The 24650-nt window shown below is 37.6% G+C and overlaps 1 protein-coding gene across 6 annotated transcripts; it reads left to right on the top strand.

The window, feature by feature from the left end:
• Positions 1–8299: 8299 nt before the first annotated feature.
• Positions 8300–17080, top strand: LOC311070645 (uncharacterized protein). Of its 6 annotated transcripts, XM_084094645.1 has the most exons (6): positions 8300–11066; positions 11302–11408; positions 11506–11551; positions 14008–14077; positions 14195–14228; positions 16201–17080. In XM_084094645.1, exons 2-6 carry the CDS (start codon positions 11356–11358, stop codon positions 16286–16288), a joined length of 291 nt encoding a protein of 96 aa, XP_083950771.1. In that variant the 5' UTR covers positions 8300–11066; positions 11302–11355; the 3' UTR covers positions 16289–17080. The 6 variants fall into 6 exon arrangements, 2 of the variants coding, with proteins under 2 accessions (XP_083950771.1, XP_083950770.1); XR_014603708.1 differs by lacking the exons at positions 11302–11408; positions 14008–14077 and adding an exon at positions 12676–12734; XR_014603710.1 differs by lacking the exon at positions 14008–14077.
• The last annotated feature ends 7570 nt before the right edge of the window (positions 17081–24650 follow it).

The following is a 24650-nucleotide window of genomic DNA, read 5'->3' as shown; positions in this document are numbered from 1 at the left end:
AAAAGCAGGGTAACACAAACAACTGTGATATCATTTGCGTTGCCTTAGGGATGTATTATATGATAACTCATGACTGACTTGTTCACTTGTACTCCAGATGGTTTTTGTTCACTTGTACTCCAGATGGAAGTCAAGGGAAGTTGTGGGCCATTTCACCTTTAGCATTCGAGGTATGTAAGAAGACTATCTCTGTCATCTGTCACCAAGAGCTACTGTGACTAAGACGTGGAGTCAAGTGAAATTATACTGTATAAAACCTGTCCAATTATTTTTTTTTTATTAATTCCTTACACCTCTTTTGTTTTGGACAAATTATTCCAAATTATGGGACACCCACAATGAGTATAAAATATGCCAAAGGATGATGGTCAAAGGTTCTCATAGCATTAGTCTCATAGTACTGACTCACTCCAAATCCCAAATTCCAATCCCAATCCCATGTATTTCATAATCCAATGTGAATTATGACTGCATGTGAGATTTATATTTTGTCCTCATTGTGGGGTTGTGTCTGAAGTGATTCATGATGGATTCAAGCATGCATTACTTGCTGTTTGGATTGCTATGGTTGCAAAAAAATAACTCTTTAATTGAACTTGATTCAGTCATGGACAGTGGCTCCACATGATTTAAACATGTTTTCTCTACTCTAATACTTCATGTAGGATGAACTAAACTGAACTGAGTACATTCAACTAAACTTAGACATGTCCAAATTGTTTGAAGTTGTTCGGACATGTTTCCATAGCAAGCTAAATGTAACTTTTCTTTACACATTTGATGTGAGATGTTGGCAGTCCAAAGCTGAAACTGGTTACATCCATAGAATCACTGTCCATCTGTCACTGTCATGTGACTTCCGGTGTGAGTACGCTGAGCTTGGGAAAAGCGCAATATAAAACAAACTTATTATTATTATTATTATAGAACTCCCTTAGTTGTTGCTTTCTTGTTAAAGTTATTTTTATTCTTGTTAGCAGTTCCTCAATCCAAGCACATTCTCGACATTTCTCCACAATGGTAACCCCGCAAAACAACAAAATAACAGAAACTCCTTTACATACTAACAAATAAAACATATTAACAAGTATCTCAATTTTCTTATCTCGCTAAAAATGTATTAAAATAACACCTTATTTCAACATTTACTCTCCCTATCTAGCCTCATGCAAAGCATGATAGGAAGTGGACATTTTTGTAGTCTCAACTCTGTCTACTGCAATGTATTACATCAAATGGATGAACAATTAATTAATTAATGTAATTTATTAATTTATTTTCTTAAAGTAAACTGAACAAGCAGCAAAACTAATTTGCCGGTCCGTGTACTTTTTCATTCATTCATTATTCTATTTCGGAATGAAAGATGAAATTTAAAAAAGGGTGCAGCTTTGTTTTTTGTTTAAAAGAAAAAAAGCAGAAATGGCTGTATTTTGTTTTCCAAATGTATTGTTGTCATCAAATAATTTTTTAATTTGTAATATTTATTTGTACGTTTATTGTATTTCATTTGACTGATCCGATCTTTACCCGGAAGTAAATTACACCGTCGTGCGAAGTCATAGATATGATGTCGGACATGTAACCTATTTATGTCCGACACGGTCAGATGTATTTATCATTGAGTCCAGAGAAAATTTAAGGTTTTGATATTAAGATAATCTACTTCTTTTTCAAAATATAATGCTAGTAGGCCTAAGTTTATTAGTCACATTCTTCCACTTGAGTAAACTTAGCGTGGGATTTCCCCCTTTCTGGTCAATGTATCCCTGCCTCTGCTTAATAATTTTTATCCCCGGTGGGGATAAATTTATCCCCCCCTCAAAGTGATCAGTGCTACTACACTAGTGGCGAGACGGATCACAAAACTTATCACGGATCCGTGGTTTGATTAAAGTCAATTTTATTTTAAAATGCGCTACTTTGGCTGGCTCTGATATAGCTTCCGCAGCCTCTCTGTAATCACCACTCTGCAGACTTGCTCAATGTCCCGCCCACGGCGCTATCTGATTGGTTACACCTCACGAGTAATATCAACACTTGCGAGACGCCACCCACTTTTCAACAGGCCCACCCAAAAAAAAAAAAAAAAAAAAAACTTTTAATATATTCTAATTTTGTCAAGAATGATAAAAAAATCGTCAATAAGCTCATAATGTGTACTAAAATAGTCTAAATGTTTAGTTTTAAAAACAATTTTAAAAAGCTGGCTATGTCTATTTTGATGTTTCTGCGCAAGTTCAGCAGACAGTGAGGCTCGGGTTTGTGAGCAGAGAGCACATTTCTGAATATTCCGCTCCGCTCGCTCATTCCGCAGGGTCGCTCGCTCAACCCAGAATGGCCTGCTGGTTCGAAAATATGTGGAATAAGGGCTGCCTCCGACTAAATTGTTTTTTTCTAGTCGACTAGTAGTTGTTCATTTAAGCCATTCGTTGACAAATCGCCTCTTTATATTAATTTAATTAGCCTACTTAAATATGCTATAGCCTACAGGATAATGAGCGGTATGACCGCACGCATAAAGCTTGCCACAAAGAACCGGTTAAAGTAATGATTATGAATGTGTCTAAATTAGCAAGGAGACATTTAATTGTTTATTAATAAACAGGTGTTTTCTGTGTCGCTGCAAAGATGAAGCTCTTTTGAAGTCGACTCGCCATGAACGCCAGAGAGAAATGCACATTTCATATGGATTACATAATTAGAGAGTAGCCTATTTCTTTTGGTTTTGAATATTTTCGTTTAAAAGTAGACATTTCAAGCTTTCTGTAATAGATAGCCCATATTTCTCAAAAATGTGAGGCACAAGCTGAGTTTCGGCCCCTCCAGTTCACGTGCAATGCAAGTGATCGTGCTGGCGCCTTATTACATTGTCTGCTATATATTTGCTTTTTATTTATTAAATACGGGCAATTGGTTGATAAAACATTGATCAAAATTAAGATACAATTTATACAAAACGAAAATCTTTTAAAAAGAGTTTTCTACAAAACAAAACTTAATGAAGTGGTCAAAATCATGTTTTAACAAAAACAGCGCCGTTGCTAGGAGGGCCTCTGCCTTTCAGCGCCTCTGCCTCGCGAGTGGATAATAGCCCTGAAGACGCCTAGCAATGGTATACCTTTAGTGGTATTATACCTTTAGTTAAGTTATACCTTAAGAGTCTTAGTAGCGCGCTAAGAGACGACGTCAATGGAAAATGCAGCCCAGGTATGATGCGTATGATGCATAATGGAGATTCCAAAGCGCTCTTCTTTGGTCAGAACCATGGAGAGCGATCGCGGATAGGTCCGTCCTATGCACCGAAACTTTTAACTATGCAACAAAATATTTAAAGAGTATCAAGCTATTAAAATCTAGATTATGTATAGGCTACGCACAGATAATATAACAGTAGGCTATATTAGTCAATATTTTTTTATTAGGTTAAACAGTGATTGGATAACGTATTTAATTTAACGTTTTTAATTTAAGGCCCACCCACAATTGGTCTGGCCCATCCAAAACTGGAATCCTGGCGCCGTGCCTGGGCTAAAGCAAAGGTTTTTTGATTGCTCACACACTCTAGAGCGTCTGGCGCGAGTGATTTCAATGTCAATGTAAAGACGCGTTTACACGCGTCTAGAGGTCCTGAATGAGGCGTTGAATGAGGCGTTTAGCGCGGAGCGGTAGACGCGAATGAGGCGAATTGACTAACACAGATTAATGCATCTGTCTTTTCTATCATTTCACTGTATCTCAGAATCGCGATGTAAAGTTAACGTTATTACTTTAACAGCAGCAGTAAAACTGTTTCTACTGTGATGGCTTAACTTTGCAATCAATCCGTGGTTCAGCAGAGGCTGATATATGACAATAGATGACATTGCGGCTGATTTATCTGATCCTGTCCATTAGCTTTGATCCATGTACGGCTTTTCAGAATGTCACCAAGTACAAATATTTATGTAATATTTCAGCGCGAAAACTCTAGTTAGGAACAATGAAAAGGGTCCAGAGCAGCATATCATCATATTTTACAGGACCGTCACACAAAAAAAAAACAAAAAAAAAACAACCTAAAACTGCAAATGAGAATGTTACTACAGGTACGATGGACGGCAACTCCCAGCTTCAGCAGAACTCAAAGTCCCAGGTTGACTCAAATGAACAAGGACCACAGTTTTGGGAAAGATAAGCTATTAGAGTAAAAATATTGCGTTAGGCTACTTCATGAGTTAATAAGAAAAAAGATTTTACAATTCCTGCAAATGCAGTGATGAAGTTCATGTTCTCATGATTTATTTTTATGAATAAAAAATAGGCTAGCCTATATATTTAAGTAGCGATAGTTCATTCCAAGTTTACTCAAGTGGAAGAATGTGACTAATAAACTTAGGCCTACTAACATAATGCATTATATTTTGAAAAAGAAGATTATCTTAATATCAAAACCTTAAATTTTCTCTGAACTCAATGATAAAGCCTATATATCTATGACTTCGCACGACGGTGTAATTTACTTCCGGGTAAAGATAGGATCAGTCAAATGAAATACAATAAACGTACAAATAAATATTACAAATTAAAAAAACGATCGGAAATGTCGTCCAATTTTCTAATACTATTATTTGATGACAACAATACATTTGGAAAACAAAATACAGCCATTTCTGCTTTTTTTCTTTTAAACAAAAAAACAAAGCTGCACCCTTTTTTAAATTTCATCTTTCATTCTGAAATAGAATAATGAATGAACGAAAAAGTACACGGACCTTTGCCCTTTTTGATTAAAATACTTGATTGAAACATGCTCTTTCAAAATATAAACAATGAGTTAAGGTAACCAAGGGTAAGAATCCGTGTATCATTCGTTCAGTCGTTTTTTATTTAATATTGAAAGTATAAAAATTAGAAAACAGTTCATTTTTCGATTTTTCATTTTTTCCAAAAAAACGAAAAACAAGAATTCAGCTTGATTTTTCGTTTTTCGTTCTGAGGTAGAAAAAATAATAAACAGCTTGAATATTCGATTTCTACACATGGGCGGGAATGAAACGCCCCTTTCCTCTGATTTGTCAGCCGAAGATTTTCCTCAGTTCTGCACTGCAGAATAAGAGTCCTCCATTGTGCAGATTCTTAACGCGTTTATTGCAACTAGGCTACATTTAATCTTCTTTTCATCAAACAACCAGACTAACGAATGGTTCGACACAACCCGTACTGGGGAATAGACTAGACAGGGCTTTCTTCTGTGTAGATATCAATTCACATACGCTTTGCATCAGCTGGGTATGCAGGGTAAATGACGGCTGTGACGGCTACCATGGTCGCCTCACCCAGTAATTATTTTATTTTTTTAATAATAAATGAAGATATAAATCAATATAATTAGTTGTAAATTAAATATTTTTAACACTAATACACAAAGAAAAGAATAATGCATTGACTATATAATAGGCCTATTTTAACGTAAACGCATGAACTGTCATTCAGACTGACTATCTAACAACCGGAGAACAGAGAACAACAGAGATATTAAAATACATACTCTTCTGAAATGTATTAATTTATATCTCAAAGATGTGCGCTTGCGCGCAGCGCACGGTCATGTTGAGAGGGAAACAAACGCATTTTATTATTAGCCTATTCAGAAATAGTGTAAAAGACCGTAAATAAAATACAACATTAACATTATAAACGCTATTAATAACATGTCTATGCGTATTTTACTTCCCCTTACTGTAGCCTGTCAAATCCTTAAATGAATGGTATTCAGAAAACAACAAGAATGAAAAATAAGTAGCCCGTATAATAAAAATATAGCCTAACCTAATAACTTATAATAATAGCCTATTATGTCCTTTATTGAAAATGAAACTGTACGGACATTGGTTTCGCGCATCTCTCATTCGGTCCAAGGTTTCCATATTTGCAATGTAACATTTGGATGCTAACTAGTAATGTAAAGAAGGCTTCGTACTTCAGTCGAGTCCCAATATACAAGTATATGCTAAATCATCATCTTCACAGCAAGGGAAATGAGTTTGGAATAACAGCAAGTAGGACTGTGCAGCACAGCCTTTATATTGTACAAAAGACCAATTAAATTAAGCAGAATAATTTTTATATATTTGGTTAACTGTGTTTTATTTTAATAATGAATAGGCTGCGATGTCAAGTTAGCAATGCCAGAAGTGAACTGATAATAGCCTAGATCCGGGCTATTCAATTGGCGGCCCACTGGCCAAATGCGGCCCGCCAATCATCTCCATCCGGCCCGACGGCACCAACCTCCCTCCCCCTCTTTTCCTGGCGGTGCGGCTAATTTAGTTTGATACTCGCTCCGATTAACCTGAGAAACGTTTTACGTGCGAATATTTCAGCAGTTATGTGTCCCGAATTTATGTCGACTGAACCAGCGATACCAATCATTCGTGAATGAATCATTCTTTTAGTTCGATCCTTTCTAAACGCGCTTGCATAACTGTGCGTTCACACCGCCGCCAGCGAGACGAGAGCGTCAAAGTGGCCGGTCAGTAACGGTCTAAAACTATTCGGATTCATTCGGACCGCTCCGTCACTGAATCATCTGAAGCGGTTTCTCGGTCAGTACAGTAACAACAAATAGTTGCGTTTACTCCGGTCCCGGGCACTATTATTAAACAGCGTTGCGACAACCAGTGGGAAGCGTTTTTCAGTTCGACAGAAACCTCTCTGTTACAAACCACAAATCACTCGACGATTTAACTAGTATTAAATCAGATGAAACAGCCTCAACATTCCCAACAAGACTGATGAGGAAAGCAGGAGAAGAAACATTGTGGCATGAACGAAATTAGAACACTTTAAATCCGCTAATCACCCTTACAAACATTTAACATGAATGTGCTGTAGTAATTTACCATGGTTGGGCAGAAATGTGTAATATTTATATTGAATTACTGTGTAGTAATAAATAAATATAGTAAATATATATATTTACTATAATATTATACAGTATAATAGTAAATATAGTGATTTATATTGCATTAGATTTATTAGGTGGGTAGAGGAATATATAATTAATGTTTGTTATGAAATTATGTCAGTTTCTTTGTAAAGGTGCGTATAGTTTTTAACCTGTGTTTAGGCATTTTTTTTATACAGTGGGAGTGAGTAGCCTGTGGTTATCAAGTCTCACTGTCAGAATATTTTCATTTAAGCGTAACAATTATAAATAAAATTATTATTATTTCTCACCAACAGCTACGAGTTTGTATAATTAATGTATTTGTTCCAAGGAAAATAGTTGTACACAGCTGTAAATGATCAAGTTTTTATTTATTATGGTTTTATATATCTGCATACTGTTGGGTACCACATTTTCAAGTAAATACCATACTTTTTTAGGTTTACTTTAACTTATTTATTGAAACTGTTATGTTTCAATAAATAAGCTAAACCCCCAAACCAACCCACCGGCCCACCTCAACTTTTCGATTTGATAATCCGGCCCTCGAATGAAGCTAATTGAATAGCCCTGGCCTAGATGTTGTGTGAGCGAGCAATGCGCCAGCGCCATCACTTGGATTTGTTGCTCAGCAGGGGAAATAACTTAATATTCTGTCTTTTAATACTGTCATTCGAAGCAGTAAAATTTATATTTTTATTTGTGTACATTCAAAATGACTACAAATGACCTTTAAAAAATAAAGAAAACAACATGATGCGCTGCGTCTCAGACTCCCCCACTGAGCAAGGGACGTCTGTGGACGTACAAAACAGGTTGATATCAAGTCCGTCCGTCCAGGCCATGATCTGAACGTCCATTGACAGCCAGAATTAGTCGATTAATGACACTGAGAAATTATGTTCAATCTGGCCATAATCTAAACGTCTACTGACAGCCAGAACTAGTTCAGAAAAGACGTTCATACTGGCTATAATCTGGACGTCCGTTGACATCCAGAAACAGTCCATAAATGACGTGAATAAAGATGTCCAATCCGGTCATAATCTAAACGTCCACTGACAGCCAGAACTAGTTCAGAAAAGACGTTCATACTGGCTATAATCTGGACGTCCGTTGACATCCAGAAACAGTCCATAAATGACGTGAATAAAGATGTCCAATCCGGTCATAATCTAAACGTCCACTGACAGCCAGAACTAGTTCAGAAAAGACGTTCATACTGACTATAATCTGGACGTCCGTTGACATCCAGAAATAGTCCATAAATTACGCGAATAAAGATGTCAAATCTGGCCATAATCTAAACGTCCACTGACAGCCAGAACTAGTTCAGAAAAGACGTTCATACTGACTATAATCTGGACGTCCGTTGACATCCAGAAATAGTCCATAAATGACGCGAATAAAGATGTCAAATCTGGCCATAATCTAAACGTCCACTGACAGCCAGAACTAGTTCAGAAAAGACGTTCATACTGACTATAATCTGGACGTCCGTTGACATCCAGAAATAGTCCATAAATGACGCGAATAAAGATGTCAAATCTGGCCATAATCTAAACGTCCACTGACAGCCAGAACTAGTTCAGAAAAGACGTTCATACTGACTATAATCTGGACGTCCGTTGACATCCAGAAACAGTCCATAAATGACGTGAATAAACATGTCAAATCTGGCCATAATCTAAACGTCCACTGACAGCCAGAACTAGTTCAGAAAAGACGTTCATACTGACTATAATCTGGACGTCCGTTGACATCCAGAAATAGTCCATAAATGACGCGAATAAAGATGTCAAATCTGGCCATAATCTAAACGTCCACTGACAGCCAGAACTAGTTCAGAAAAGACGTTCATACTGACTATAATCTGGACGTCCGTTGACATCCAGAAACAGTCCATAAATGACGCGAATAAAGATGTCAAATCTGGCCATAATCTAAACGTCCACTGACAGCCAGAACTAGTTCAGAAAAGACGTTCATACTGACTATAATCTGGACGTCCGTTGACATCCAGAAATAGTCCATAAATGACGCGAATAAAGATGTCAAATCTGGCCATAATCTAAACGTCCACTGACAGCCAGAACTAGTTCAGAAAAGACGTTCATACTGACTATAATCTGGACGTCCGTTGACATCCAGAAATAGTCCATAAATGACGCGAATAAAGATGTCAAATCTGGCCATAATCTAAACGTCCACTGACAGCCAGAACTAGTTCAGAAAAGACGTTCATACTGACTATAATCTGGACGTCCGTTGACATCCAGAAACAGTCCATAAATGACGCGAATAAAGATGTCAAATCTGGCCATAATCTAAACGTCCACTGACAGCCAGAACTAGTTCAGAAAAGACGTTCATACTGACTATAATCTGGACGTCCGTTGACATCCAGAAATAGTCCATAAATGACGCGAATAAAGATGTCAAATCTGGCCATAATCTAAACGTCCACTGACAGCCAGAACTAGTTCAGAAAAGACGTTCATACTGACTATAATCCGGACGTCCGTTGACATCCAGAAATAGTCCATAAATGATGCGAATAAAGATGTCAAATCTGGCCATAATCTAAAGCCTGACAATGTAACTGCTAAATACCAAAGTATTGTGGTATTACATGTTTCTCACTGACACACTCATAACTCTTCAAGATCGGGCTTAAAGAAAATCCCAAGCTTCCTACTCATATTTTCATCATTGTGGCGGCGTTCATGTGTGTTCAATTTGTAAATACGATCTTTATGATACAGGTATATCTTGAATGCATCAATAGCTCTAGTTTAGGGACAATCCATACAAACAATCTTTACTAAACAGACTGTCACAGTGAGAAGATTTTTGTCCTTTATCAATGCTAAAGGCCTAACCACTGCAGTTAATACCATGCTGTTAAATAAACGTCTGTAGACAAGTCTTAAGGTTAGGGTTAGGGTTAACCTTAACCCTTAATTTCTAACCCAGACCCGGTTTCACAGACAGGGTTTAGATAAAGCCAGGATTTGTCCTTAGTTCAATTTGGGTATTTCATTATAGCTTTTAAAAATGTGCCTTAGAAAAAAAAAAACATTACTGGCGTGCATCTTGAGACCAAACAATGGCACTGCCATAAGATATGTCAGTACAAGTTGCTTTCAGGTAATACAGCTCAAACATGCATTTTAGTCTGGGACTACAGGCTTAAGTCTTGCCTGTGAAGTGTGAAACCCAGGGTATTATGTTGTAACTTGTATACAATTATGCCAATGTTACCAAAGTGTTGCGTTGGACAGAGGATTAACCCTAAACCAACAGGTTGTGTACCAGTGCCACACAGGGTGAAAAAGGATGTTGACATTATTAGGCATAAGAGTGTTTCTAAAGGAAAGGTCAAGAATTTGTGAAAGTGTAAAAGGGTCATTATGGGTCACATGAATGTAACTGTCACCACCATGATACCAATTCATTAGATTTTCATATAGATCTACATACAGAATTGAATATGAATATATGCAGTGTTTGCTCTGTTTAATATACTGTTTGCTCTATTAAATTGCGCTTTATCAGAACAGTGGTAAATAAATATTATATATGGTCAGTTACTGTAAGTTCTTACAGTATTTTTAATCTTTTATTTAATGTTTAATTTTTAATCATGCACTGCAATGAAAAAACAATTTAACCAATTGATTAAATATAACAGCCAGTCTACAAATACAACCAAATAAATAGCACATTATATATTTTATATATATATATATGTTCATATTTTCCTGTAATTGCAATGTTGCCACACTATTGGCTGTCTCTCCTAGCTGTTTCGAGCATGATTGGTTATTCTCTGTTTATTCTGACTGTCATCCAGGAATCTAGCCAATGACAACTATGCGCGCCTTTACGAGTCAAGTTTGAATAAACGTCAGTTGAGTGAGTCGGTGTTTGCTTTGCTGCTGCGCGGGATCTTCAATATTAGCCTATTCTGTGGGTCTATGGTTTTACGTCGTTTAAAACATGGATTATTTTACATCGGACTGCTAAATGTTTATTTTGAGCGAGTTGCTGGGTGTTGCTGGATGTAAATGAAGAACAAACAAGGGATATGGACAAAGAATTTTAACAACGGACATATTGCAATCTACGGAAGGTAAAACTTTATTTTATACAAATTCTGCTACATCAAGATATAGTGTATTAAATTGAGAATCTAAACGCGATTAGCGCAATATTATTAGTGCATACGGTATTCCAATGTATTTATGTTATGTGATGATAGCATGTGTAACTTGTCTAACTTATACTTATTAGTTTATGATAAAAAATAAAACTCAGCATGGGAGCTTTACAACGAGTGAGCTGAGAATATTGTAACTTATCTTTAGACAGAAAGGAACTGTCACAGAATCTGCAAACTAGGCTGAATCGTTGATCGCGGGATGGCTAACCGATCAGTTAAATTAAGGAGTCTTAATAATATGTTTTGGAGCTGGTGAGTCAATTTTGCAAGCTTTTGCAAATGTCTCCGTTAGTAAGTAAAACCAATAACTAATATTGATGTGTATGTGTGTGTTTCCTTCATGATCCAGGCATTTTGGGAATAAATATTATCCAGCCACACGATGTTCAGATGCGGTGAGTATTGTCATAAAATACACGTGAAATAGAGGCAGAACATGTAAATCTGCTCAAATGCACTGAACACACAAGCTTTATCTTCTTGAGTTTACAGGCCTAGCTGACCCAAAAATAAATGTCTTTCAAAATGAAAGTATTTTCAAACCTGTATAACTTACTTTTGTGAAACACAAGAATTTTGGGAATAAAACAACTGTATTCATTGTATGACAAAAATAAAAGGCATTTTTCAAGATATCTTAATTATGGTTCTACATAAGAAACTCATACAATTTCAACATATGGGTGAGTAAGCTACATAATGAGATAACTATTTTTATTTTATTTTTTGGATGAGCTGTTCTATTAGTTCACCTCAAAGTTGAAAATTGTGTCATCATTTACTCACCCTCAAGTTGTTTCAAACCTGTATGAATTTCTTTCTTCTGCTGAACACAAAGAAAGATATTTTGAAGAATGTCTGTAACTTGGGTCCCATTGACTTCCATAGTATTTTTTTTTCCTACTACGGAAGTCAATGGGACCCAAGTCTGTCTGTTTACCGACATTCTTCAAAATAAATTTCTTTGTGTTCAGCAGAAGAAAGAAATTCATACAGGTTTAAAACAACTTGAGGGTGAGTAAATGATGACACAATTTGAGGTGAACTAATCCTTTAAGGACATTTGCTAAATTAACCATGTTTTTTATTATAGTGTAGAAACCATGTTTTTATGGTGGATTGATTACAATAATTTATTAAGTGAGTATAGGAGCAGGCTTCACTGCATATATTAATAAACTTTTAGAGTGCTGGCCTGGATAATTGTAATACGTAAAATAGGAAAGAGGCCGCACTATGCATAAACTTTTATTTGCAAAAATGCGTTTCGGCGCGTGCAAACTGATGAAGGCACGCGCCGAAACGTGTTTTTGCAAATAAAAGTTTATGCATAGTGGGGCCTCTTTCCTATTTTACATATTACAATAATTTATTACCATTTGGTTAGTGTCGCAAAACATTGTTAATTTTTAGTAAGGGTTCTCCAGATTTATATAATACTTATAGAACATTAAAAAATGGTCCTATGTTACCCGGTCAATAATCCTATTAACACACTTTAAAAAAAAAAAAAAATTAGATCAAGCATTGGACTTACGGAGCAGAATAGGCACCAACAGAGAAACAAGTCCATCACTAGTAAGTATCCACTGCAGTATCTGGTTACACTTTATTTCGATAGTCCACTTTCACTAACATGTCAACTAACTCTCATTAGAGTATTAGTAGGCTGTAGTAGACAGTCAATAGACTGGTAGGTTAAGTTTAGATGTTAGGATTCGGGTTAGGAGAATAAGTTGACTTGTAGTTGCCAAGTAACTTATAGTGAGTAGAATGTCTGTTGGGGGACCAACAAAACAGAGTGTTAGCAAATATTAAGCAGACAGTCTACTAATACTCTAATGACAGATAGTTGACATGTAGTTGCAAAGTTACTTATAGTTAGTAGAATGTCTAAAGTGGACTATCGAAATAAAGTGTTACCCAGTATCTAAATCCACAGTCAATTTTAAAGGCACAATGCACTCCGAAATTAAAAAATGATCTCTTTTTTTCTTCTCTCGTGCCAATCCAGATGTATATCTGACTTTCTTTCCACAAAGATTTTTTGAAAAATTATCCATTATTGTAAGCCAATATAATGCAAGTGCATACGCCAGAAACTTCATACAGCCTACTCACAGCTTGCTGTGTTGTTCACACAAGATGTTTTCTGCACTTATCATGTGAGCTTTACAATGCTCTTGGACTTTTTCGACCTTCAGCATTTTGGTGTCTATTCACTTGCATTATTTGACACACAAACACAAGAGATGGATAATATTTCTAAAAGTCTAGTTTATTTTTTCTAAAATAGCCTATGTGTTTTCATCCGAAGAAAGAAAATCATATACCTTTCGGTCGGCATAAGGTAGATAAAATGAAGGGGGAATCAGTTTGCTCTCCTTTACCTAGTATTATTTATAAACCTTACATGTGATTTAATAAATGTACAATTAAAGGGGTGTTCCAAGCAAACATCTAAATCCCTTCACAAAGAGCCCTTCCACAAAAGGGTTAGCAAAGGGGGACATGCATGCGATGGTAAATTAACTGAAGTAATTTTATCTTATAGTAATTTTATATTATATTTATGGTAATGTGACCTAGGATGGCAAGTTCCTGTGATTCATTTTAAAACTAGATATGGTGGAAGAGTTCCATTTAACATAGAATAATTGAGTTGTTTGTTTGGGTTTGCTTTATTACACACATTTTCATCATATCAAAGTTCCATAGGTAAAACTTTTATTAATAGATGCGTTAACCCTACCTGCAGGGTTAAAAGAAAAGACGTCAAGAACACACAAACTTAAGGAACTTTTACACATCAACAATGTACTAAAAACGGAAGAGTTTTTTCTTTGTACAGATGACAACGTTGTTAAAACGATTACCGTTTGGACAGATCCACTGTGTTAATCTACATGTTCCTTCTTTTGGTGATGCACATTTTTCTATCAGACATAAGTTTTAGATACCAGACAAAACGAATGAAATGTGACCCATGCTAATTAATTCCCCCCTTTTACCTCTCTCTTTTATCTTTCTGTGGCCAGGATCCGTCATTCATCAGAACAGCTACCAAGAGAAGTGAGTATTCGTCCTCTACCTCCTTTGTCTCAATGTTATTTAAACACAATTGGTCTCCAAAGTACTATATGTATGTGTTTATATTAGGGGTGTAAGATTAAGAAAATGTCATAATTCGATACAATTGCGATTTTTCGATGCAAAAACGATTCTCGATAAATAAAAAAAAACGATTCACAGTATGTAAATGTAGTTACTTTTCCTATGTAGGTATTAGGGATGTGCATCTCCATAACTGAGGCCGATACGATATGCATCTCGATGCATAGCCAACGATACAATACATTAATGATACATATAAGCAGCTGCCAGCTGGCAGCTACCAATGCAATGCAATACGATTCACTATTATTACGATCCGGTGCGATTCGATTTCGATTCAACGCATTGCAAAAATATGATACTATGCAATTCAATATGGTATAGATAGTTAACTTTTATTTCTTTTGTTCAGACATAGGGCAAATCATAAAGTAGCTTAAGTGCCATCTGACTTTTAACACATGGCTCTCTCACAATCAAAAGATTTGGTTTCCACAAAAAAAGCAGGTACTGTAGGCTAACTGACCAGAAAGCAGGTCCTGTTATTATGTGCTTCACGGGCCGTTTATCAGTTTATCAGTACACGGCTCTAAGAGATCCCCACTGAAGTAATAACATCGCTGCGAGATCTGAGAAGCATTCATATTTCTCTGTTAATAACGGATCAAACAGCGCTGACGTGGAAACATTGTGCCATGAATGAACAATCCAGTGTCCACAGATCAGCAACATTCACCATGGATTTACTGTAGTAACACTAACTGTAACCATGGAAGTTTGGCAGGAATAGTAGGCTATAATGCTTTCAAGTTACATTACGTTGGTTTTATTTTGACATGAATAAAATTACTGCCCTCAAATGTTAATCTGAACTAAAATAAACCTTTGTTTATAACTACAATATTACATTTCATTTTTTGAAACCGAACCGTGACACAAGTGTATCGTATTGAACCGAACCATGAATTTTGTGAACCGTTAACTTACACCCCTAATATGTGTGTGTGTGTGTGTGTGTATATGGGGCTGTTTAAACCTGGCCACTTGATGCGTTTTCTCAGATCGGATAGCTATCTGTTTTATCACAACATTTCCATTTACACCTGGTCACATAAATATGTTTTTGCAAACCGGATATAAATCCGATCTTCGATTCCCTTGCTATGCAAATTTAATGGCGTTCACGTCACCGAAAGCAACAGATATGAGCTGCATTTTATTGATCATCCGTTAAAATTTCTAAATCAAAGACCGCAATAGGAGAGAGCGCAACAGCCCTGGTAAGATCATTTCGTTTCTTTACTTTTAATGATGATAACTGTGTGTTAAGCATCGGGGACTTACTTTCACTTTGATTTGCGATAGTTTGCACATTGGCTTGATGAATAACGTTAGATGGTCAGCGGCGATGTGGCAGTAGCGTCGTCATAACTAGCTATAACATGACATATAGCCTATAACACGCTCTCACACCTTTATTTTAGAGCGTTTTTGGGAGGAGTAAAATTTACATATGTGGTTTCAACAACCAGATGCATTTACACTTGTCCAGTTTCTTCTGGAATGCGACCCAGACCACCTCCTGAAGTGGTTTGAGCAATCAGATTCAAATGCGTCACGAATGCGTTTCGGAGGGCATTTACACCTGGTCTTTTCAAGATCATATAGCTATCCGATCACTAAAATCGCATGAAGTTGTAAATGGCCCCTGTGTGTGTGTGTGTGTGTGTGTGTGTGTGTGTGTGTGTGTGTGTGTGTGTGGAATGCCTTATATCAGGCTTGATGTAATTTTACTTGATTTGTGATTTATTTCATTTAATTGATTCGAGTACTCAAATTTTCAACTATGTATCTCTGCTATAAGCTAAACCACAACAGTGGCATTTGTATTTATTTATTTTACATGTGGATTTTTTTGCTTTGATTGTAGCTGCTGTCATGAAATGGGACCCAGCTGCAACAGAGGCCCAAATAAAGTCTGTAGCCGATCATCTGAAACTGCTTGCTGCTATAAATGAAGCTTGTGAACCTTATAGCAGCCATATTTTGTTAATTGTTATGTTATATTGTTTTAACAACATTTTATAGATTATTTAAAGGGAAATTGTGTTCATTTACAACTTTACTGTTCTGGCTTTTAAGTTTTATTGTGTTAATTTATACTTTACTCTTCCGGCTGTTAAGTATTGGTCCAGCAGAAAAAAATGGTAATAAAAATATATTTTGAGATTTAAATAGTTGATTTCTTGGAGTGATTAGTTTGGTTTACAGGAAAATGGTAAGCAGTTGATTTCTTGGAGTGATTAGTTTGGTTTACAGGAAAATGGTAAGCAGTTTATTACAGTTATATTGTTAAGATATACAAATGCAAGTATATACACTACACAGTTATTCAATTGAATATTCAATATTATCAATATTCTTTAAAATCTTATTTAGGTCTATGGTCTGTGTGTCTGCAGTTTCATGACACGACAACCATTAACAATGAGTAACTGGGTTTTTCTCAGTGAGAACTAGCTCACTCACTGCCACTGTTTTGTAAATATTTGTAAGTAAATATTTTTTAAAGTTGGATCCTTGCAAAATGCACATACGGGATTTCCATGTCAGTATGGGTCTTTAACAGTCTTTGACATTTCTACTACAGAAAACACGTCTAATACAACTTTTATTCTGGCTGCCTTTAGATGTCTAACAATTACGTCTGTAGCACGTCTTTAATTTACGTCTATACAATGTCCAGAAAAGACGTAAAAAAAACTTTCATTCTGGCTCCTGTGAGGACGTCTTCTGGATGTCTAAGAATGACGTCTTTAGCACGTCTTTAATTTACGTCTATACAATGTCCAGAAAAGACGTCAAAAAAACTTTCATTCTGGCTCCTGTGAGGACGTCTTCTGGATGTCTAAGAATGACGTCTTTTAGACGTCTTCTAGACGACTTTTTGCTCGCTGGGCCTTGAACATCTTTCTGGCGCACACCAAAAATGAACCAAAATAGAGTGAATAGCCTTCTGACGCGCCTACTTTTGAAAGTCAACATTTAGATTATTTTAAGTAAAATGCATTATATAGTCACTTAGGAATAAAACACAGCGTGGTTCATGATAAAAATTTTTAAAAAAACGTGACTTTACAGTTCGGAAAATAGCAAACCCCTGGCACTTGAGAACTCTGGTCTACAAAGAAGAAAAAGCCCTGTCTAGTCTATTCCCCAGTACGGATTGTGTCGAGCCATTCGTTAGTCTGGTTGATGGAAAAAAATATGAAAAAGTTGCAATAAACGCGTTAAGAATCCGCACAACGGAGGACTCTTATTCTGCAGTGCAGATCTGAGGAAGAACTGATGACGGGACAGTTTGATCTTCGGCTGACAAATCAGAGGAAAGGGGCGTTTCATTCCCGCCCATGTGTAGAAATCGAATATCAAGCTGTTTATTAATTTTGCTACCTCAGAACGAAAAACGAAAACTAAAGCTGAATTCTTGTTTTTCGTTTTTTGGGAAAAAATGAAAAATCGAAAAATGAACTGTTTTCTCATTTTTCTACTTTCAATATTAAATAAAAAAACGACTGAACGAATGATACACGGATTGGTAAGGGTAAAACAAAGAGTAACCATTTCAAATCAATTTAACATGAACCAATCATGTTTGAATGAGAAACCTGATGTTGTAATCAAAATGAATTGTTTAGATAAAGTGCATAGCATAAAAAAGTGATAGCAACATCAAATAAAAAATTTAGTGATATCTTTAGTCAAATTTGCCCCACATTGAAAATCATTAACATTTTTTAATTCATTAAAAAGTTATGTGTTTTTCTCAATGTTATAGAAAAAAAAGAACATTGATGGAGTAGCACATTTATGTCATTTGTAAAATATGAATGCAAACTCATCCAACCTATTTTTTTGTGTTTTATGAGAAAATAATAGGAAACCTTTTACTCAAGGAGTGAGAGACTTTAGTCACACTGTATCTGAAATGTGACATGGAATCCCTTTGCAAATTGTGGTATTCAAGCCATGCATTCAATCTTCCAGAAACCTACAGAGAGATGGAAAGAGTGAGAAAAAGACAGATACAGAGAACAAGAGGATATGTTACATTGCTCTTCTTGCTAGTCCGAGAGAGTTAGTGAATCCCTTGCTTTGGCTAAGTAGGGAACAGTACAGCAAGTAATGAGGCTGAGACATAATGCAGAGCCTAGAAGCATGCCAACCTAAATCAACACAAGCATTATGCTCTCTGGCTGTTCATCTTAATTTTTTCCTATACATTATTTTTCACAAAGAAAAATAGCTAAAACATTTATTACTCTCATTTAGAATATGGAAAGATTTCACTCAAATCAAAAGGAGTTCACATGATGCCAGCTTTCCCCTGCTCACTGTGCTGCAAGTCTTGGAAATTAATTTAGGAAATTAGAAAGATTCCAGTAAACAGACAGGCAGATGTCAAACAGAAGGGGTTTTCCAGACACATATTAATTAATGCGGATGCTGGTCTCTTGAGTGAGGCACAATAATCCACCATACTTGTTTATTACTGCACTGTTAGACCTTACCAGGCTTTTTTACAGTAACACAGAAACACTGTTGCCAGTAATTTACTGTTAATTGTACAGTTCTTTACTGTAATCTACTGTAAATAACAAAATTAAAACTCAAGTTAACTAATTTCACTTGCAGAAACCGACTGCCTTAAATTGACCAACTGTCATTTAAATGTTTTAACAAAAATTTATAATGCACAGATAATGTGAGCAAAGTATTACTGTGTTGCCAGTTTTATAACTTACAGTTTATTACTGTTAAAATACATGTTGTGGGTGTGTCTTTTTATCTTACACTGTTAACCCTTTCAACCCCACAGGGAAATCCACACTACAAAGAGTAAAAAGTAACATTGACGCAGTGTTGCAGTGTTATATTGATCATGATGACAAAATAATCATATAGCCAGTTCATTCACTAATCTCATTCAGAGTTTAATCCTGTATCAAGAGTGTCACATTACCACCACTGTGAAACTACAGCAATGAGTTACAATGATATATTTTTTTTAACACATCATGCACAACCAAAGAAACAGAGCAACAATGTCTTGTAGAAACACAGAGATATCAAAAATCAGCACATGTCTCTCAACAATGGTGGCAATAATTTATGTATTTATTTATTCATGCAGCAGTGCATGCTGGGAGTTTTATACTATCCTGGAACCCAGCATGCATTGCGACATGAAACTTTTGATTGTCACCATTTTTGAGATTCATATGCTGATTGTTGATTGTTGATGTCTGTGTGTGTCAAGCAGGAGTTCAAAATGTTTTAATGCAGTATATGATTTCAATATTCTTCAGAATAACTGATTACAGAAACATTGCTGGATTTCATGTGGTAGATTAACAGATATATGACAAATATTAAATAGTCTTCAAAGCTTATACACAGGATGAGATCAGACATGTCCAGAATGATTATGGCATCATCACAACAGCCAAAAACTTGACAACTTCCTCTTGACTTTTTCTTGCCATAACAAATGTGTTTTATAAACTCAGTTATAGCAGCAAGAGAGAAACGTCTCGGTTACCAACGTAACCTCAGTTCCCTTAGAGTAGGGAACAAGTATTGCGTAAAAAACTCATTTTCTCGAGAATATTGAAGCCAAATTTTTAAAACGCAGTGCAGCTGCACAGCAGATATACAGTTGAGTGTCTAGCGCGCTCATTGGCTGTGCTGCAGCAACTGCATGACCAATCAGACCAATCAGGTCGCTTCGTGCCAAGGCATGTCAGAGCCCGCCAGAATGGGCATGGCTTATGGCTATATAAACCCCCATTTTCTCCATAGAATTCAGGTTTAACCCTTTCACACGTACGATCACACCGGTGTGATCAGTCTAGGCTGGTCCCTGGAGCGTACGATCACACCGGTGTGATTAGAACGGTCAGCGCATCACGTGATCAACTGCTAAATTCAAATGTGCTTTCGCGCGTTGGCTGGCGCTGAGCCAGAGACAGACGCACTCAGAGCTGTCATATATCACAACTTTTCAGTGTTTTCAACCACATAATGTTTATTTTAGGTTTCAGACATATAAGTACTAAAAAAACAATACATTTAGAATTGGTAAAATACACACTAATGTCAAAGGAAGAGGCAATAATAATCCTTTCCATTATAATTTTTATTCATATCAGATACACATTGTGTAAGTAACTTTAAAGTTTACTCTATTCTTCTCCCAGTTCACCAGCCACTTACTTTTATGTATTTCGGGAGAAGTGGATGAATTCACGTGTTGTAAACAATCCAACTGATCCGATTCTCTGAACTGCGTCTGCGGCACAAACTAAGATGGCGGCGCCCATCGCGCATACAGCTCAACTAACGCGATCGTTATAAAGGTGTTTAAACAACAAAACACTTCCACTTGCATATATTTGACAATCGGAATATCAGATATTTCATGCCATATCTAACAAATTTGTGAATATTTTGAATAAAAAAGGAAAAATGACATAAAAGCAGATCATCATTCATTCAGCTCTGTTGTTGCTGCGGTGTGTCACGTGACAAGCAATGACGCGTCACCATGGACACCATAAAGTGACACATTCTAAATAACGGTCGCCTTGAAAAACTCACGCTGGGGGGTCAGCCAGAATATTTTAAACTTACGTGTGAAAGGGTTAAATCGACTGAAGCGATCCCTGGATCTAAGCACAGTAGTACGGCAGGTTACGCAATACTCGTTCCCTACTCTCAGGGAACCAAGGTTACGTTAGTAACTGAGATGTTCCCTTTCGAGAGGTCTTTCATATTGCATAAGTTAGCTTACGCTATGGGAACCCCTTTCAAAACGCTGTGATTATAAACTTCGCCCCATACTATTGCTTAGGGCCGAGCACCCGAGGCCCATAGAAGAGTAAAGTTATGAGTCCTAATAGAGGCCAGACCAGTGATGAGCTTCATGTAGGGAACTATAGGAATGGGCCTTATAGAGTACCAAGCTCCTTGCTTATATGGTATATAGAACGGCAGTTCGAGTTCAACCAGGAGCAGACAGACGTCGGGCCCTATAGCTGTGGTAAATTGTGCTTTAGACACTTTATTTACATGGAAAGAACCCTTGCTTGTAAAGCGAGAACTTCTAGGTTATAAAACCTCATAAATGTGGACGTTGAGGCCCAGCCAGCCGGATATATTCCACTCGACCATGCCCATGAGGAGGCCATGCCTCTTGTGGAATGAGCTCTGACACCTATGGGACAACGGAGGCCCTTAGACTCATAAGCCAACGAGATAGCGTCTACTATCCAGCGTGACAATCTCTGCTCCGTGACCGCGAGCCCTTTGGTGTGGCTGCCGAAGCATACGAAGAGCTGTTCTGACTGCCTGAACAGGGCAGAACGCTTTAAATATACTCTGAGAGCCCTGACAGGGCAGAGTAGATTCACGTCTCTTTCATCTTCTGACGGGGGAAGAGCTGATAGCGAGATGACCTGCACTCTGAACGGAGTGGAGTGCACTTTAGGAACATACCCGTGCCTTGGCTTAAAGTGTAAATTGCAGGTTAAATTTTTCACCAAGATAATACAATGTGTTTATTAAACATAAAGATAAGAACCGCCCACCATTGTTTTTTATACCAAAATGCTGAATATAATATGAAAAGTTGGCACTTTTAACAGCGGTTTTAACCGCTCCCGCTCCCTTCCACTAGATGGGGCGTGACGTCATAGAGGAACTCACTAGTAGAGTTACCGGCATAGTCATAGCTATAGATGCCTTACATAACTACAGAAAAGTTGGTTGTATGTTTTATTTGATAAAAAAAGTATGGATAAAATAACTCAACTGTAAACATACTCGTGTGTGCTGACTTCAAGGGGACCGTGATCCTGCCTGAAATGAGAATAAGCTATTCGCAAAACAAACAGGTTCAGGCACCGGGTTCAGGCACGTCAGATCAGCCGGTCGCAGGTCGAGCTGTTCCACTAAACTCCAAAACGCGTTCACCTCACGGCAGCACATACTCTCCACTGCTGATTCAATTGGGTGGCATAGCCCACACAAACACAGTGATGGGGACATTGATCTCTCTTTTTCTTTTCTGACAATAAACATCGCTAATTAAATCGTGAGAAATAGCGTGGATTGAGGAAGGGTATTACATGACGTTTGAGGCGTCGATGAGACTAGCGATTGGTGCCTGTGCAGTGTGTGCATCTCTACAGCTCTGATTTGGACTGACACCATGTAAGTAAATAATGTCTTCAGTCGTTGTCCCTCCTTGCTATTCTACATGATGGCAAACTTTTGAAAAGACTGGCTTGTTCCCTTATATTATCCGGGTTAAGTTTGCACCAGGCTAGAGACTAGCTCTAACGTAGCTACTCACCAGGACACCTGGCCAACCCTCCACTCATTCTCCTCACACCAAGCATTAATAACTCTTTGAGTGCCATGGGTCCTGGCAATTTCCTCCCCTCTCTCACGCCTGACCGGTTAAAAATTGTAGGGCTGTGGTCCATAAAGAATTTGATGGTTTCCCACATCCTCAGTCGTTCTCCAAATAGCCATAATACAGTAAGAATCTAGCAGAGTATGGGTTGCGAGTTCCTCTTATGACGTCATCACCCAGTTACTGAAAAAACACGCTACCTTTGAAAAAACCCCAATAAATGTTATTTTAACGCATTTTAAGACAGAAATAATTAAATATATACATATAGAGCACTTTAATTTACACAATAATTGGCTGTGGTGGTTAACCTGCAACTTACACTTTAACCCTCTGAGGTCTAAGGGCATTTTTTCACTTTTTCTTCGATTTTACATATCTTATTAAATTCACCTTTTAAAGGCAATTACATAACATAATCCCATGTGTTTTATATCAAAATGTGCAGAGAAAACCCAGCTCTCTTACTGATGAGCTCACCACTTGTCCTAGAGCATTGTGTAAAGAGAGAGAGAGGGATAATTTGGCTCTAAAAGGTGAAAAATATAAGTCCGATTTTTGAAATTCTTCAAATCTCTTGTGGAAACATACCATTACTCATGTGGACGAATTATTTTGGTCCTTGATATGGGTTACCCAAAGTCTTAGGGTCACAAAAGTAGTGTAATATATGAATAAAATAGTAGATAATAAATAATTATTGTCTAAAGTGACATTTTGAAAAATCGTTTTTTAGTACAAGTTTTGTCTGTGACTCTACCTTCACCAAATGTTAGAGGGACTGAAATAAAATAGGACTAAAATAACTTCCTACTACATATCAAGCTTTATGGGATGTGTGCAAATGAAAAAGTAACATTACAACAGGTCTGTCTTTCAAGCAAAATGTTTACTTTGTGAAAAAAACTCACTACTAGGCTTTCCTCTTCTTTACATTTGTTTTTGCCATGTTTTTTTCGCGGACTTTTTCTTTCGCAGACTTTTTTACTCTTTCTCTCTCCATGTCAGCTTGGTATTTTCCTCACCGTGAGGAGATGGGAGGGTACTTAGGGATTTCAGCCGCATCTATTGGTTGGTTTCACACAAAATGCAGACAGGCAGGCTAGCCCACCAATCACGCAAGGTGAACGGTCATCTTGTCTTCCCTCTTGCTCTCTGTATGAGTCACGTACGATCTCGCGAGAATAAGGATGTTGAAGCTGAGAATCTATCGATTACGGCAAAATCAGAACCATTTATGTGACGCCCGCATTTATGTGACGCCCGCGCGTCATCCGACCTCAGGGGGTTAAGGGTGACTCTGGAGTCATTGGGCCCGAATTCAAGGCAGGAAGCGCTCACTGAGAGCGCTTGTAAATCACCCACTCGCTTGACTGATGCCAGTGCTAGCAAGAGAGCAGAATTGAGCGAAAGAGGCTTCAGGTCAGCAGACTGAAGCGGCTCGAATGGGGCCCCTTTCATGGCCTCCAGGACCGTGGAGAGGGCCCAGACAGGTACAGAGGGGGGTCGAGGTGGGTTTAGCCTTCTGGCCCCCTCGAGGGAGCACACAACTAGGCCGTTTCTTCCCAGTGATTGCCCAGCCACATGAGCGTGAAATGCTGCTATGGCCGCTACATATACTGTGAGCGTGGAGGGGGTGCGACCCACGTCCAAAAGCTCTTGTAGAAAGGAGAGCACCTTTGTCACTCCGCATGAGTAGGGGTCCAGCCGGACCAGCCGGAGAACACTAACCATTTTAGAGCGTAAATACACCTGGTTGAAGGCGCACTCGCTTCAGTAATGGTATTTAGCACCCTTTCCGGGAGGTTCTCGGATTCCAGTTGAGGGGCCATACATGGAGGGCCCACAAGTCGGGACGGGGATGCCAGATCGTCCCATTCGTCTGCGTGAGAAAGTTTCTC

The sequence above is a fragment of the Abramis brama genome (genome assembly GCF_963993115.1).
Source record: "Abramis brama genome assembly, chromosome: 2".
In the NCBI taxonomy this organism is placed as follows: domain Eukaryota; kingdom Metazoa; phylum Chordata; class Actinopteri; order Cypriniformes; family Leuciscidae; genus Abramis; species Abramis brama.
The sequence above is the reverse complement of the archived record's forward strand: the minus strand, read 5'-3'. Positions and strand labels throughout refer to the sequence as shown.

What these genes read in the sequence shown, in the direction of transcription:
- LOC311070645 (XM_084094644.1), top strand. Translation starts at nt 11,002, where the DNA reads ATGAAGAACAAACAAGGGATATGGACAAAGAATTTTAACAACGGACAT. An exon ending in CATATTGCAATCTACGGAAG is followed by an intron (nt 11,067 to 11,505) that starts GTAAAACTTTAT and finishes TTCATGATCCAG; the next exon opens with GCATTTTGGGAATAAATATT. An exon ending in TCTACATGTTCCTTCTTTTG is followed by an intron (nt 14,078 to 14,194) that starts GTGATGCACATT and finishes TTCTGTGGCCAG; the next exon opens with GATCCGTCATTCATCAGAAC.